The sequence below is a fragment of the Anolis sagrei genome, chromosome 1, assembly GCF_037176765.1.
Source record: "Anolis sagrei isolate rAnoSag1 chromosome 1, rAnoSag1.mat, whole genome shotgun sequence".
NCBI lineage: Eukaryota > Metazoa > Chordata > Lepidosauria > Squamata > Dactyloidae > Anolis > Anolis sagrei.
In genome coordinates this window covers 234,284,974-234,302,181 of record NC_090021.1, presented here as the reverse complement: position 1 = coordinate 234,302,181, position 17,208 = coordinate 234,284,974, and the positions used below count along the sequence as shown (strand labels likewise).

Genomic DNA, 17,208 nt, shown 5'->3' with positions numbered 1-17,208 from the left:
CAGAGGGAGAACTCACGCTGCATTCTGGTGACCCCATGGTGGCCAAGGCAGCCTTGGTTCTCCCCTCTTCTCCGCATGTCCCAGAGGGTTTTTTACCGGTTTCCTGTCGTAGTCACTGTGAATCGTACATTTGGTATTTACACGCATGCGTGGAACAGCTTTCGGAACCTTCTAGAAAGTAAAATAACAATTTAGACCCCAGCTAGACCCGCCCACCCTCCCCGAGTATAAGTAGCCCGTGGGCGGGGCTAGCCAGCAGTTCTCTTTTCCGCGCTACTAGTTGGCAGCTTGAGAACCTTCTTCTCCGTGCGAGCTTCTCTTTGATTATATGGTCTTTGATCTATTTTGGACTCTACTCTGGACTGGTTTGACTAAGGTATTGGATTGTTATTTGGACCCCGTTTGCCGTCGATTGACCTGGACCGTTTGACTTGGCTCCCTCTTGAGGCTCCGCCTGCTAGACCTGCTAGACTATGGCGACTACCTCTTTTAAACGATGCTCTAACTGCCCCAGCTTGTTTCCGAACACGGATGGGCACTCTATGTGTTTGGCCTGCCTGGGCGAGGGGCACCTCACTCAGGCCTGTTCGATCTGTATGGCCTTCACGCCACAAACTAGAAAAAGCCGCGAGCTCAGGCTCAAGGCGGCCCTATACGAGAGGGCCCTGCTCCCGCCTACGCCATCGGCGCAGCAGACTCCCTCAGTGTTAAACACCTTGCCTTTCCTCGAAAAAACTGGAGGTTTGGCCAAGAAGAAGGCAAAGAAGCCCAAGGATAAGGCCTCTCAAGATGGCCGCGGCCCATCAGTGGGGAAAAGAGCGGTTTCGAAAAGAGCGGGAACCGCCTCTTTTTCTTCTTCCTCGGCTGCCCCAGCCCCGCCCCCTGTAATGGCGGAACACCAGGAGCAGTCAGAGCGGCCTGTGGCAGCACCTACCTTGTGCCTCGAGTCAGCTGATGCTACTCCAGCCAGGGCCTCCTCCTCGAGGCCGGAGAGTCTGCCCCCTGATGCCTTGCTGACTCCAGCGATGCCGACTCTGTCTTCCCCCGGGCCCGAGGGAGGGCGAGAGGCGGCGCTAAGACAGGAAAGGCCACCCTCTGTAGCTCCGCCCATAACTCCTCCCATGGAGTCCATCCCCTCTGGGAGCGGCGCGTTCGAGGGGATCTTCAACGGCCCTCCCACCCTCGCAATGGATGCGAGTTTGACTGTAGCCTCTCCGAGGCCGGCGTTCCCAGAGCCTCCTCGGGCTCCAGGAGGGGAGCCAGCTGTTTATTTGATGGGCATGTCGGACGCGACTGGGCCATCGGCAGCAGCTGCTTTGGGGGACCGGCAACGAGAAGGCCGTGGATCCCGTCGCCCCAGTAAGCACCCCAGGCGCTCGAGATCTCCGTCGCGGAGGAGTAGGGGCTCCCGACGCCGCCAGCACCGAGACTCGCCGAGAAGCGGCAGGCGGTCCAGGTCATCCTCCTCCTCCTCCTCTTCGACCTCCTCCTCCTCCTCCTCCTCGCGCCGCTCGAGACGCCGGAGACACTCCCATCGGCCCCGGAGGGGACTGGGGCCGAGGTCGACAGCCCCGCAGGGCTTCTGGCAAATGGCCCCGTCGGGCCAACTCATCTTTGTGCCGGCACCGGTTCCGTTTTCGGTGCCAGCAGCCCCCCCGCCCCCTCCTCTCCAGAGCTCGGGGCGGGGAGAAGTTGGCCTCCAGATGGCGCCGTCCCCAGCGAGGCCCCAACCTCCACAGGCCTCTCCAGTGAGCCTTCCCTTGGTCGAGGTGGGCGAGGACGCTCCAGCTGTTAGCAGACTGCCCATCGGGTGCCGCCAACTCCCTTCCTCCAGCGCACCACGGGGCGTGTTAAGTGGCTCTGACTTACCTATAAGCAACTCTCTTGCCACAGTGGCCCCGGTCACCCCGGGCTTAGCCCGCACAACTGAACTGGACGTTACTATGGCCACCCCCGTGAGGGCTACACCGGTGGAAGTGCCTGGAGCTGCGGCCCAAGAGGATAATGAGCCTAGGGAAAGTGACTCTGGCTCAGAACCACCTGATGTGACTCAGAACCTGGGGGGTGAGGATGCTTCTGTTATTCTCCCTGCTGATTTTAATAAATTTGCTGCGTTGGTGGAAAGAATGATAAGGGCCCTGGAGATCCCTGCCCCCAAACCCCCGGAACATGTCGAAGACCCCATGTTCCCGTCTGACGAACAAAATGTGGCCTCCTCCTCTGCCCTCCCGGTGTTGCCCTACCTTTTAAAACTAGCCAAGGTAGTAGATATGGCCCCGTTGGCGGTGCCAGCCGTTCCGAGGCGGCTGGATTCATTATATAAGATTGATATGTCTACAGCCAAGTGGGCTTTGACGCCGCCTAAGGCCAACACTGTGGTGGCCGAAGTCACTAAATCCAAGCGGCCCAAGAATAATTCGGTGACAGCCCCCCCGGACAGGGAGGGCAGAAAGCTGGACACTATGGGAAAAAAGGCATACTTTGCAGCTAGTTTGTTCATGCGCATGGCTCATTATGCTACATATATGAGCGGTTACCAATCATTTTTGTGGAACCGGATGTTGCAGCATATTGAGTCCATGCCGCTGGAGGAGCAGCGCCTTCCCAAGGCACTGCAAGGAGAGGCCCTGGCGTTATCGAAACTGCAGAAAGATTTTGCCAAACATATGGCAGAGGCTGCAGGCAACCTGTTTGCCACGGCCACTTCCATACGGAGGCATGCCTGGTTACGGGCCTCCAACCTTTCCGAGGAGGGGAAGGCCTTAGCCGAAGACCTTCCCTTTCATGAGGAGGGTCTGTTCAACCCTAATACAGATGACAATTTGAAGCAGAAGCAGGACGTTAGGCAGTCAGCCTACAAGTTTGGCTATACATGGCAGCCGTATAACCAATCCAGGGCCAAATGGCAACAGTCTTCGACACCGTATCGCAAACCCTTTAATAGCTCCTCTACAGGACCTTTTAGAAATAGATTTTCGGGGACTTCCAGATACCAAGGAGCCCGCCGAACCCCATATTTCCAAAGGGCTAGGGCGCAGCCCTTCCAAGGAAAACCTAAGCTTTCAGGTGCCTCCAAGAAGCGCCTTTGACGCTCCCACCACGAGCTTAGAGGGGGGCCCGCCCGAACTGACAGGGACCCAGTTAGAAGAGTCCTTTCGTTGGGCCCCCTCCCCACACTGTCCTACCACGTTGGGCCCTGAGGCTCCCGTTGGGCTCACCCCCTTGTTCACAGACAGGCTTGCCCCCTTTTACCCTGCTTGGGCGCGCATCACAACGGATGCTTGGGTACTGTCGATTGTTTCTAATGGTTATGTTATCGAATTTCAAGACATCCCTAGGGTGGGTCAATTGAAAGACACTGCTTCTTCTCCTCAGCTTATGGAGGAAGTGGGGATGCTGTTGCAGAAGGGGGCCATCTCGTTGGTGGACCCCTCATCGGTTCCGTTCTGTTTTTTCTCGAGATATTTTCTAATTATCAAACGTGGTGGTGGTATGCGCCCGATCCTTGATTTGAGAGCTTTAAATAAACATATCAAGCCAAAGAAATTTCGGATGGTGACTCTTGCTTCCATAACCCCTCTCCTTTCCAGGGGGGTTTGGTTTGCGACCGTTGACTTTAGAGATGCTTACTTCCATATCTCTATTGCTCCACACCATCGTAGATTTCTCTCCTTTAGGGTAAACGGCCAGACATATTGTTTCAATGTCCTACCTTTTGGCCTTTCTGCTGCCCCAAGGGTTTTTACAAAGTGCATGGCGGTGGTGGCCGCCCACCTTAGGACGAGGGGCGTGACAGTTTACCCGTACATTGACGACTGGCTAATAGTGGGCAGTTCCCGTTATGTACTTCAAAAACATGTTTCCATGGTTTTGTCTCTTCTCCAGTCGCTGGGCCTCGTACTCAACCGGGAGAAGTCGGTGTTGGTGCCCTCACAACGCATCCAATTCATCGGGGCTCTTCTGGACTCCGCCGTCGAGAGAGCCTTTCTGCCCGGGGACCGCTTCGCCAATCTGCGCGACCTGATCAGCCTCACCATCACGGCACCCGACATGTCAGCCAAACACTTCCAGGTGCTCTTGGGGCACATGGCATCGACTACATCGGTCATCCGCTATGCCAGATTGCGTATGCGGTTACTCCAATCTTGGTTCCTCTCCGTGTTCAACCCGCTGATAGGCAACCCAGCAGTGAGGCTGTCCCCACCATCATGGGTCCGCTCCTCGCTCCGCTGCTGGATGGATCCGGAGTGGGCTTGTGCGGGACTACCCTTCTGCGCCCCTCGCGCCACAAGGACGGTTACCACAGACTCCTTTTTGACGGGCTGGGGGGCCCACTCCCAAGGTCTGGTGGCGCACGGCGTGTGGGAAAAAGAAGAAAGCGCTCTTCACATAAACGTGCTAGAGCTTCTCGCCGTCGACAGGGCCCTGAAGTCCTTCGAGAGGGTCATCGCAGGTCAGGTAGTACACATCCTCACCACAACACCACGGTGATGTACTACCTGAACAAGCAGGGAGGCACACACTCTCGCACCCTATTGAACCTCTTGATTCAGATATGGGAGTGGTGTATAGACAGGGGGATTCATCTGCTTGCGACCCATGTGCCAGGAGAACTGAATCTGTTAGCGGATTCTCTGAGTCGGAACCCGCTAACACATCACAAATGGTCCCTGAACCAAGAGGAGGTGCGGAAGCTCTTCCAAGCATGGGGGACACCAGAGCTGGACCTTTTCGCGACTCAGTCCAACTCGAAATGTCCTCTCTTCTGCGCGCGAACACATGCGTCGCCTCAGGGGAGGTGTCTAGGAGACGCCTTCATCCACACTTGGACAGGCTACAGGACTTATGCGTTCCCTCCGTTCCCACTCCTGTTGAGGGTAGTGGCGAAGATACAGGCAGAAAACGCGCAATGCATATTAGTGACCCCGTGGTGGCCGAGACAACCATGGTTTGCGCCATTGCGCCTGCTGGCAAGGGGAGTGTTCACCCGTCTGGCGAACAGGACAGACCTTTTGACGTCGCAGGGAGGACGGGTGTTGTACCCAGAGGTACACAGACTGAGACTCACTGCGTGGCGTATTCTCCCCAGTCTATAACTCCCCTTTCTGATTTATCCCACTCTGTGCTCCGAATTATAGAAGCGGCCCATAGGCCTTCTACTAAACGATCTTACCTTTATAAATGGTCAAGGTTTTCCTCCTATGCCAAAGCACGAGGAGCAAACCCAGGCACTGCCCCCGTCTCCCTAGTTCTTGACTTTCTTGTCTCATTGTTGGATGCAGGCTTATCTTACCCATCGTTGAAATGTTACTTAGCCGCTATTTCCTGGTTTCGAAGGAAATTGGGTCTCCCTTCGTGTTTTGTAGATCCCCTTGTGAAGACTTTTCTAAGGGGGATTATGAATACTAGGCCCCCAGTAGCTCCGGTGGCTCCTTCTTGGAGCTTGGAACTGGTGCTTAATTCTTTGATGAAGGCCCCGTTTGAGCCTTTAGCCTCGGCTAGTTTGTTTTGCCTGTCATGGAAGACGGCTTTCTTAATAGCGATAACTTCGGCCAGGAGGGCCAGCGAACTGTGCACTCTTAGGGCAGACCCACCGTATCTTAAATTTCACAAAGATAAGGCAGTTTTGAGAACTGACATTGTGTTCCTGCCTAAGGTGTCTACGAAGTTTCACATTTCCCAAGACCTGGTACTACCCTCCTTCTTCCAGAATCCCACTACTCCCCTGGAGAAGAGTTTACATTTACTTGATGTTCGTAGGGCCTTGGCTTTTTATGTAGACAGAACTGCCACATTTAGGAAGACCCCTAAGCTGTTTGTCAAGTATCGTTCTGATGTCTTGGGTACGGCCGTTTCGTCGCAGAGATTGTCCTCCTGGATAGTATCTACAATTGAGTTGTGCTATCGGGTAGCAGGCAAGGAGCTGCCCCGGCCTGTGAGAGGTCATTCAACAAGATCTGTCGCTACGTCGGCTGCATTTTGGAAAGGAGTTCCTCTGGATGCGATCTGCCAAGCAGCGATATAGTCTTCACCGCTTTCCTTTGTTACACACTATAAGTTGGATGTCGTATCCAGGCGTGACGCGCAATTTGGCAGAGCGGTTTTGTTTTCGGCTGTGGCATGACGCCCACCGTCCACGGTTAGTAGCTCGCTAATCTACCAAATGTACGATTCACAGTGACTACGACAGGAAATTATAAGTTGCTTACCTGTAACTGTAGTTTCCTGAGTAGTCACCTGTGAATTCGTACATACCCGCCCATCCTCCCCGCGAGTGTATGCCACACCTTCTGGCTGCTTTGCGGCGGAAGAGAACTGCTGGCTAGCCCCGCCCACGGGCTACTTATACTCGGGGAGGGTGGGCGGGTCTAGCTGGGGTCTAAATTGTTATTTTACTTTCTAGAAGGTTCCGAAAGCTGTTCCACGCATGCGTGTAAATACCAAATGTACGAATTCACAGGTGACTACTCAGGAAACTACAGTTACAGGTAAGCAACTTATAATTCCCGAACAGAGTAGACCTGTTGTCAACACAAGGGGGCCAGGTTCTATATCCAGAGGTGCAGAAGCTAAGACTGACGGCTTGGAGAGTCCAGCCAAGCCATTAGTTCCTATTTCGGCTCTGTCAAAAGATATCCAGGCTATCATCGAGGCAGCCCACAAGGCCTCAACGAGAAAATCTTACATTTATAAGTGGTCAAGGTTCTGTACATTTGTGAGATCCAAGGGGGTAGATCCTAATACAGCTCCAATTTCAGTGATCCTGGATTTCCTAGTGTCCCTTTCGGATGCTGGGTTGTCTCACTCATCACTGAAATGTTATCTAGCAGCGGTTTCATGGTTCCGCAGAAAGAAGGGTCTTCCATCTTGTTTCTCACACCCTTTAGTACGGATGTTTTTGAAGGGAATAGCAAACACTAGACCATCAGTGGCCCCAATACCTCCAGCATGGAGCCTTGAATTGGTGCTATCTTTTTTGACTAAGCCACCATTTGAGCCCTTAGCCACAACGCACTTGTCGTATCTGTCATGGAAGACGGCTTTCTCGGTGGCTATTACATTGGCTCGACGTGCGAGCGAGCTGTGTGCTCTACGGGTAGACCCCCCTTATTTTAGATTGCATAAGGATAAGGTAGTGCTTCGAACGGATGTAGCCTTTCTGCCCAAGGTCTCTTCTTTTTTCCACATGTCCCAGGAGATAATACTCCCCTCCTTTTTCCAATGTCCGTCCACACCCATGGAACGTACCTTGCATCTCCTGGATGTCCGCAGGGCCTTAGCATACTATGTTGACAGGACGACGTCCCTTAGAAAAACTCCACGCTTGTTTATAAAATACCATAAGGACATGGAGGGCTTACCTGTGTCATCCCAGAGATTCTCTTCTTGGAATGTGTCAACTATTAAACTATGTTACCACCTGTCTGGCAAGAACTTACCGTTGCAGGTCAAAGGTCACTCTACTAGAGTCATGTCGACCACGACGGCCTTTATGAGAGGAGTGCCTTTGGAGGTCATCTGCCGAGCAGCCATTTGGACTAATCCTCTGTCGTTCGTGTCCCATTACAAGCTGGACATTGCCTCTAAGAGAGATGTGGATTTCGGCAGGGCTGTGCTGTTTTCGGCGGTGGCATGACTCCCACCATCCACGGTCAGTAGCTCGCTATCCACGGTCAGTAGCATCCACGGTCAGTAGCATCCATGGTCAGTAGCTACCAAATGTACGATTCGCAGTGACTACGACAGGAAATTAGAAGTTGCTTACCTGTAACTATAGTTTCCTGAGTAGTCACCTGCGAATGCGTACATACCCGCCCATCCTCCCCTCAGGTGTCATGCCGCGCCTTCCAGCTGCTTTGCGGCAGAAGAGAACTGACGGCTGGCCCTGCCCACGAGCTATTTATACCAGGGGAAGGGAGCGTGGCCAGGGGTCTAACTGTCAGTTTTTTTGCTTTCAGAAGGTTCCGAGCGATGCTGCGCTGGCGCAGAGATTACCAAATGTACGCATTCGCAGGTGACTACTCAGGAAACTATAGTTACAGGTAAGCAACTTCTAATTATCTGTGGCTAGGATCTAAATCACTATAAGCTGCCCTTGATAATAGTGGCTTTTTTCTCCCACACTATTTTTTCTTGATTGCTCTCTATATGGCTGCAGTGTAAAGGCTCTAAGCTAAATACAGATGAAATGGCTTTATGTAGCTTGCTCTATGCAGGTATTGGGAGGCCTAATTCTAAGCCTCTGCTTCATTCTTCTTTCCTTGCACTTGCAGCTAAGAGTCTGAAACAATCTATATTTAAACTACCACAGTAATTAAATTTACTAGATTGTGAAAGCACAACCCAATGTAATTTCAGTGTGGCAGTATTCTTGAAAAATAATAATTGCAGTTTGTTTTATTATTGCCTTTGTTGAATATTTGGGCTTATTGAATTTCAAAGACACTACTAGTTCTGTATTGTTTTAATTCTCTCTCCCCATTCTCATCACAAAGAATAAACTAATAAATGAGGGCAAATTCATACATGTGGCTTGTATAACAGTATTTTATTTTCTACTCAAATATTGTATTACACTGATTTTGTGGCACACTCCCCCCCCCCCCCCCATTTTAAGCGCTCCAAAAGTGACATGGGCAAACAATCAATAGCACCTTAAATTTTCTGGTTTTGCTTTATTATATAATGTGTTTAAAAAACTTCTGAGAGAGAAGGAGGAAGGGACACACAGTGTCTATGCCAGCCCTACCATTTTGTCCTTGGCCTCTACCAGGCAGTTTACTGATCTGGCTGAGCACCACTTCCTGCTTCCCCTGCCTCCCCAACTTAGGAAAAAAATGGTAATGCAGACAAGATGACTTCCAGGTTGTAATACAAAATTCTAAACAAAATTTTGCCTGCAGACAAAAATCTAAACAAAGATTCAAATAAAATCCCCCCCCCCCAATCCTTCAGAAATGGGATGCACCTTACGCTCAATGGCACGTTAGATTCAGTGAAATATGGTACATTTGCCATCCTAACATTGCTTTGGTGGAGTGAATAGAGATAAAAATTTAAAATTCTATAGACTGAAAATAAAGTAGTATAGCATATAAATCCTTACTACTACGATGAAGGAAATGGTTATTGTTTTTCTCACACAACTTGTTACTCTCTGTTACTTTCTACACTGAGAGGTAGACTGATAAAGAGAAAGGCATACAAGCTGAAAAAAATCAAACATAGATTTTAAAATAACTTTTGAAATTAAAGAAAATTTGCTTTAAACGATACACCGTATCTTAATAATCACATTACTTTTTAATAGTTGCACTATTGCTCTCAAAAATAGAATATAGGTAACCATATTACATATGACTATTCCAAAACTCTAGAACTTTATTCTACACATACTCTCCTCCTTCTGTATCCCTAACCTCTCCTGCACTGCTTCTAGCAAAGGAAAATTGTTCCTGTGTGCTTTCAAGTTGTTTTTGACTTATGATGACCCTAAGGTACTGTTTAGAGGGATTGGCCTTTTTCTGAGGCTGAGAGTTTGTGACTTGCCCAAAGCCACCCAGTAGGTCTCCACACCTGAGTGGGGATTTGAGTCCAAGTCTTCAGAGTCCAACACTGAAATAACCCCAACATGCTGGCCCTTAGAGGAAAGAGAGGGCTTTACGTTTAGCACAGTGACAGCTCTACACATTATCAAGAAAGAATATGAGGTGGGCAGTGCAGAGTGAAATTGAGGAAGACAGAAGCTAATGGTATTCATTGGCTCGTATTACATTCCCTGGGACACAGGAAATGGGATGCAGTATTGGGCATAGTTGACAGAAGGCAGCTAATATTAAACAATGCCAGGATGCAGACATCCACCCCTGTATTAAAATGTATAGGGGTGAACACAGTAAATACTTTGAAGGAAGCAGATTCTGTCTGATATTGAGGCAAAGTAAAGTCTTTGTACTTCAAAGGAAGTCAACCACAGAATACCTTTTAAGAAGGCAATGGCAAGCCACCTCCGAGCAATCCTTGCGTAAGAAAACAGTGATACTATACCTGTGCTGTACAACTTGAAGAGTTTTGCAGTTAAATAATGTAGCAGACAGATTAACATCTAACACCATTATTATGTTGGAAGCTTTCCGACACTACCGGCCTCTTTGTAAAAGATGTGAAACATTACCTTAGTTGACACACACATATTGTAAATAATTCAAGTGCAGAGAGTTTTAAGTTCTGTGGATGACATACACACACCACCTGAAGTTACACATATACATGTTATTTCCTGGATGTTGCAGAATGAGATATTCATAACCTCCTTGTGCAATACACCCCTTCTCCCCAATAGCTTTCAAGTTCAGCAGCATATTGACTTGTACATTTACTGACCAATGAAGGAAAAGGCGGTATCCAGCCCAGCTGCACTTTTGCAACCAGGGGAAGACAGCTGATCTTATCTTCCCAGCTGTGGAGCAAGTTGCTGAAGATCAATGAGAACAAAGTCCATTTTTTCCCTACTGCATACTGCATCTGGATGCTACTTGATTGCCTTCTCCCCCACACCACAGTAAATGACTAACAGCAACAAGCATTAACTGAATCTGCTTTTTGGTGATGCAGAAAAGTGCAAGTGAAGCATTACACACCATCTATCCACTATAGGATTGTGTTGTTCAAAAATGGCAGGAAGTTTAGCAATGCAAGAGAGAAGTTCCATATTACTATGCAGAATGCAAATGAGATTCAGACAAAAGAAAAAAAAACCTGAAAGGAGCTATGGCCACTCCCAAATTATAATAAACTGCCTAGACACGATGGTGCACTGTATGAGACACCGAAATAGGGACAACTACTTTTGGTCATAAGATAACCACTCCCCAACTTCATTAAGTTGAGAAATATTAAACCAGAAATATTAAATACCAGACCACCAGCAGCAGCCCAAAGCCTCCCTTTGAATGGCATATGAAAGTCTCATAAGCTAATAGGATATCTTTTAATAAACATAAAATTGTCATGCTTAATTAGCAAGGAAAAGTGGATCACACCTAGTTTATCTGTTGTTCTCCTGATGCGATCTCATAAGTCTGGGAACCTTTTTGGTGGAAGGGTGGGGTATAGAAATATAAAAATAGTAGTCATTTGACACACCCTTGTCTTGCACTACTGAGTCTGCTGGCTATGGATCCATGAACCTGTATAGGTTATTGTGCAGCATTTTCCGGAAAGCATTCACCATTTCATTTCAGGTGCATTTTTGCTACACTTTCCTCTTTTGCATCTTCATAGCATGAAGGAGCCAAGCTGACAACTTTAGTCTGTTTTGGGACACCCATAAACGCCATTGGCATGGTTCATGAATAACAGGAGCAGTATGTAACTCAATGTTTGGAGAGCAAATGGCAAGGTCAGACCATCTGTCTTCTCCTTGTTGTCAGCCAGTTTCTCTGCAATCCCCAGCCTTTTATCCTCCCAGAGATCAGTCTGGATTCTGATTTCCTAGAAATGTGAGAGCTCTACTGAATTGGACACAGGGTTCATTCTAGTTCCAGACCCATCATGTGCTTTCAAGAAACCCATAAAAAGAGCATCAGTTTCCTTTCTGCTGTAACTCTCATGTATGGCATGCCACATTCGAAAATGGAGGTTGCACAGCAACATCATGTACATTAAGAGTCATACTGAATCAGATCAAATGCTTGTCTGATATAATTTTTTTCTCATAGCCCAGCAACCTTGGGTAGTGTGCATCACTACTGGGAGGAATTTTATTAATTTTATCACACAGTATATGGTATTTTTTGCTAGAATGCACATCCTATTAATTACATTCGGAATTCTATTGAATCAATGTAACTGACCTATTTGTTAATTCACTTCAATGGTTGTTTCAATTGATATACTCCTGTATGGTCAGAAGGGGAATAAAGCTTCTACCTACTTTTTCCATATCATGTTTTATTTGGATTGTTTTCTTCTGTAGCTCTTCAAGTTCCACAATATTTATTTGAAATGGGGCAACTGGTAAAAAGTGCCAAATAAACACCACTGATTAGTATAAAATCAAACATTTTATTTTCAATGTCTTTCTAATCAGCTGTACTTAAAATGTGCTTCTCTTATCTTCTGGATTGTCAATACAAGCACAAATCCCATCAGCACATATATGAAGTTGCTCAGCACCTTTTTCCATTTGCCATTTACCCAGATGGAGAAAATATGAGGCCCCATTTTTCTGGTCTCAGAAGCAACACAACTAAAAATAGAAGGCTTCTGTTTCAGCCATTTACACATTATGGAAGTACTGGACACAGGTTAGTATCGCATATTGTCTAAAGATGACTGAAGAAGCTGGTGACAACTTTAAAAGAATACCTGACTCCAATTATAGAATAGTATAGGAGCACCAACTCTCCTATATTCAAACTTCACCTTCATGACCATAGACATTCTCATAAAAGAGGAAGAAGATTACAAAACAGTCTCTAACATTCCCCCCAAGGGGACCATACATACAAGTCATGAAAGAATCTGGATTCACTCACAGACTCATGTGGGTATGAAAAACAACCATCACATAACAGACAATCTGATGCACCTTTTTAAATATAGCACTGGCATTAAATGAATCCATCTATACGAAACCATGGTTAAAAGTCAGAAACACTCAAGCTTCCCGCATGAAGCATTGTAATAGGAATTTATTTAACAAAACCTTCATGTATTGTTTGTCGTAGCATTTTATCCATCATGGCTAAATTAAGAAAGTAGGTATTTAAAGGTTGTCTAATTTTAGAAATTGGAGGGACTTCTTACAACTAGAAAATCTGTTTTGGATTATTTTGGCCTATAGCTTCCAGTAGTGCTAGCTAGCATAACCTATTTTTATGGAATTATGGCAGTTTTTTGCATTCAAGTAGTTTCTGCCTTACAATGACTATCACAGGGTTTTCTTGGCCAGATTTGTTAGAGGGGGTTTGCCTTCCTCTGAAGCTGAAAGAGTGTGATTTGCCAAAGGATTTCCTTGGCTGAGTGGGGGTTCAGACCCTGGTTTTCCAGAACTGTATTCCAACGTGCAAACCACTAAACCACACTAGCTCCTATGGGAGGTGTGGTAACAAAAATCTCAAAGGCTACAAGTTGCCAGTTTCCACTACAGGGTATACAGTAGGGTCTTGCTTATCCAACATAAACAGGCCGGCAGAATGTTGGATAAGCGAAAATGTTTGATAATAAGAAGGGATTAAGGAAAGGTCTATTAAACGTCAAATTGTGTTATGATTTTACAAATTAAGCACAAAAACATCATGTTTTACAACAAATCGACAGAAAAGGCAGTTCAATACATGGTAACGTTATGTAGTAATGACTGCATCTACAAATTTAGCACCAAAACATTGCAATGTATTGAAACAGCTGTGGATCCGGGCAGGAGGCAGACTGCATTGGTTAATGCAGAACGTTGGATGAGCAAAGGTTGGATAAGGGAGAGACTACTGTAGTTGCCATGCATATTACTGTCTTCTTCAGAAAGTATGGATGGCCACTTCAATTTCAAGTGGATCCATGCTATGCAAACATGTTTTTATCGTTTGCTTATGTTTTTCCTCAAACTTCTATCAAATAAGCAAAACATCTTTTTTTTGAGTGGCAGGAGCAGCTGTTCATGTTATCTTTTAAAAATATACAATATTTTGATCACTTTTTTGATCAACATTGGCATGTTATTTTTTTCTGGGCATCAACTTAACTATGCAAGGCCAAGTTTACAGCAATCTTCAGGCAGCTCATTGTGAGATTCAAATAATTAGTAGTGATTGCTATCGATATTGTTTGTAGCACTTTTCCTCATCCCAGTGTTTCATAGTCTGGTTTTTTTTTTTTTTACAAAGCTCATTATACCTCACATAAAAAGGGAAATCTGAGGTTAAGATTGAGGTCCCAAGTGAAACTATGGCAGATTGCTGACCTAGCACTTAACCCCATTCTTACCTCTGGACACCTTGGCTTTCAAGAAAACAGGTTGTTGCAAGACTTGATTTGGGGCGGGGGGCAGGGTGGACTCAAAACTGTGGGTTCAAGCAGGTCATGAAACATCTGTTTCCTTCTGCAATTGAATTAGATTGAAAGTATGATTTTAATATAGTTAATACTAATACTAAATTGATGCTATTACTGACGAAAGGGTCAAGGGTTTTATAAGGCCCAAGACCTCCACATTTACAATGCTCCTGCTTGTACGTATCTTGTAACACCTGTTTGTCACCTGGCAGAGCCGAGCAAGTCACTGCTAAGCATGGTGGTAGAGACTGAGCTCTAGATAAGCGCTCTTATGAAAGCTGGCTGTAATCCTACTGCAAGCAATCTGCAAGCAAAGGGAGTTCCCTGTGCTGACTAACCGGATTGCAAAAAGGCTTAAGTCCAGAGCCTATGGATAGGAATCATCAGGTTGCTTTATAATGAACACTAAGTCAAGTGATCTTGGGAACTCTATGAATAGCTAGCTTTTCATTATCCCTCTGGGCAGTTAAATCAGGAAATCCCAACTGGATGGCCCCCCATGAGGGTCTTCCTCCAGGGGCAAACCAAGAATGGGCAACCTGGAAGTCCCTGAATAGACTCAGAAGCGGAATAGGCAGATCAAAAGACAACTTGGCAAAATGGCACTACCTAAAAGAATCCCATACCTTGTGTGACTGTGGAGCAGAACAGACAACTCTACATCTGTATGCTTGTCCATTGTGCCCTGCCACATGTACAGAGGAGGAATTGTTGGAGGCTACAGACAATGCCGTTGCTGTTGCCTGTTTTTGGTCAAAAGATATTTAGCCGCCTCCACACCTTCTATTTTATCAGTTCCATACTAATTTATGCAATGCTTTTGATACGAAATAAATAATAATCTTCTGACTGTTGCAGACAGCCTTGTGATTTTTCTGAACTGTGTGCCTCACCATGGCATACTTCCATAACACCATGCGGTAAATTCATCTAGAATGCATGAGACAAGCCTATGTAATTTATAAAACTGTTTCAATTGTGCCTTTAAAACAATTTTCATGGTTTCCTCTATAAGTAAGGCTTGGAATTACAGCAGATGCACTTGTGGCTCACCTGTTAAGAGAAATTAGCAGTGACAATAAGGATCAAGAGAATAAACGAAGTTCAAGACAGGAACAGTAGTGTCTCAAGTGAACCCATTTCATAGTGTGTATACATGTCTTCAAGCTGCCTGCCAACTTACTGCATATTGTAACAATGAAGGACAACTACCAGAACTGCACCCTCAGCTAATACAACAAAAATACACAAGCATGGGGGGAGTGGCTCATTATATTTTTTATTCCTCATTTTAAAATGGCTAGTCATAATAAAAATAAAAGTGTGGCTCAGTGGAGACCACAGTTAACATATTGCCATACAGAAAGAATCAGTAGAGACTTGAATTCCTGGGTTGCTCTGATTTTTTTCATGGGTGTCTATGGGTGGAGAGAAATTTTTGGCATATGGAAAAATATTGCTTTTTGGTTTGTTTGCATTTTTCCTCTTCTTTCTCTTGCCCAGTTTGGGAATAAAGAACCATGACATCACAAGAAATCAAATGGAGAAATTCATAAAAGTCCTGTAAAAAAGAGGCAAGGGGAACCACCTGGGGAGGGCTTTCTAAATATATGTAATATTTCCTCCTGAGGGACCCAGCTCCAACACCACTGCCACCCTACACTCTCCACTCAGCACCCCAGACATCCCTGTAGTTGGGCACTTACTGCTACCAGTGCTGCACATGCTACTCTGCTTGGTTTTCAAGAGATACAGTCCTGTTGCTGGGAATTCTTTTCTTAAGACAGCATCAAAAAGTCAGCCTGGAAGGTACAAACCTGGGAAACCAACTATTCCCTTGGTTCTCCTAAACCCTCGATGCCCTTTGGGAATGAAGGGTGTATTCATGGGGAAAGATTTCCAGTAAAATTCAATCCAGGGGGCAGGGATGAGGAAGGCAGTGCCTGTGAATGCTCCTTCCTGGAATGCACAATTCAGAGCTGGGAACAAGTAGCCAAACTCATGGCTCGCTATGGCACGATGCGGCCAGGTCAAATGCCAGCATGGCTTTTCCTCAGCTCTACCTGTCTTGGAGTAGTGGTCTCACAGGGGTTCCATATTATTTGAGGGCCATTTCATCCATTCAAAGTAAATCAAGTGGCTGACCCAATATATCCCCCCAAGACTCCCCTGAACGTATACAATTTATACACAGTTCCCTCAAGCCAAGCAAATAGAGCGTGCCTTGGGTCTGTCTCCCTCAATGTGGGTAGATATATAATTTCTTTTTTATATTTATATTTATATATTTATAGATATTTATATATACACACACCCAGCAACTCAGAAGAGGAAAAAATAGAATTCGTAACAATAATAAAAAATGTTTTTAAATGATCCACTCCTACTGCACTAGGTGAGCGATTGCACGAGGTCCACAATTGACTGTCTTGTTAGTAGCAGAGCAGGCTGCATCCAGCACCTGCCATGGAAGAGTGCTGGCAGCAAGCCTCTCCCCCTTCTTTCTCGGCAGTGTGTGCTACAAATTGCAGTCTCTTGGTTGGTTGAGAGGAAGAGTAGAGGTGGTGGAGGTGAGCCAGGATGGGATCCTGCTGTAGTGTTTAGGGACTCTCCCAATCCCAGTTTAGTTTAAAAAGGTATTTGTCCGCTCTGCTCTCCCCCCACCCCCCCGCCTCCCACAAAAAACTGGATTCATAAAAAATGTCCATGCATTGAAGGGGCAACCATTTGCTGAGCAAATTCTTGCCTCCTGCTCATCAGCCAAGGAGGAATTGACAGTGGGGAGATCAGTTCCTCATACTGAGATCTCATATGTGGTCCCACCCACTCCAGAGACCTTCTTGACTCCTCCACGAGTGGGACTGCTGAGAGGTGGCTGGCCAGGGGAGGGCGAGGTTGACCCCAGGCTCTTGGGCTGCCCATTGGACTTGCTGTAGGAGGGTCTCATCTGCACCTCGTCTCTGGGAAAAAGGAAGGATACAAGGGCGTCAGGAAGTGACCACTCATTCAATGGCAATGGAAGTGAAGGAAGTCTCACACTCTGATAGGGTTATGGAAAGGGAAGCTGCCTTGGCTTGTGGAAGGACAGGGGACCTTCACAGCTCACAAAAAACTGGAAGGACCCCACAAACATTTTAAAATAGGAACAGGTTG

At 46.6% G+C, this 17,208-nt stretch overlaps 2 protein-coding genes across 2 annotated transcripts in view; one reads left to right on the top strand and one right to left on the bottom strand.

Annotated features, from left to right (window-relative positions):
- The first annotated feature begins 215 nt into the window (after positions 1-215).
- Positions 216-3,092, top strand: LOC137095278 (serine/arginine repetitive matrix protein 1-like). Its single transcript, XM_067461729.1, has one exon. The coding sequence runs from the start codon at positions 474-476 to the stop codon at positions 3,087-3,089; it is 2,616 nt and encodes an 871-aa protein (XP_067317830.1). The 5' UTR covers positions 216-473; the 3' UTR covers positions 3,090-3,092.
- Positions 3,093-15,315: 12,223 nt separating this feature from the next.
- ZDHHC5 (zinc finger DHHC-type palmitoyltransferase 5) overlaps positions 15,316-17,208 on the bottom strand; it is a 59,301-nt gene continuing 57,408 nt past the window's right edge. The window contains exon 12 of the mRNA XM_060771712.2: positions 15,316-17,015. Within this exon, the coding sequence (XP_060627695.2) occupies positions 16,850-17,015 (166 nt within the window). The 3' untranslated portion in view covers positions 15,316-16,849. The remainder of the gene's footprint in view (positions 17,016-17,208) is intronic.

Excerpts from the sequence above, each read along its gene's own strand:
- LOC137095278 (XM_067461729.1), top strand. The coding sequence starts at position 474 with ATGGCGACTACCTCTTTTAAACGATGCTCTAACTGCCCCAGCTTGTTT.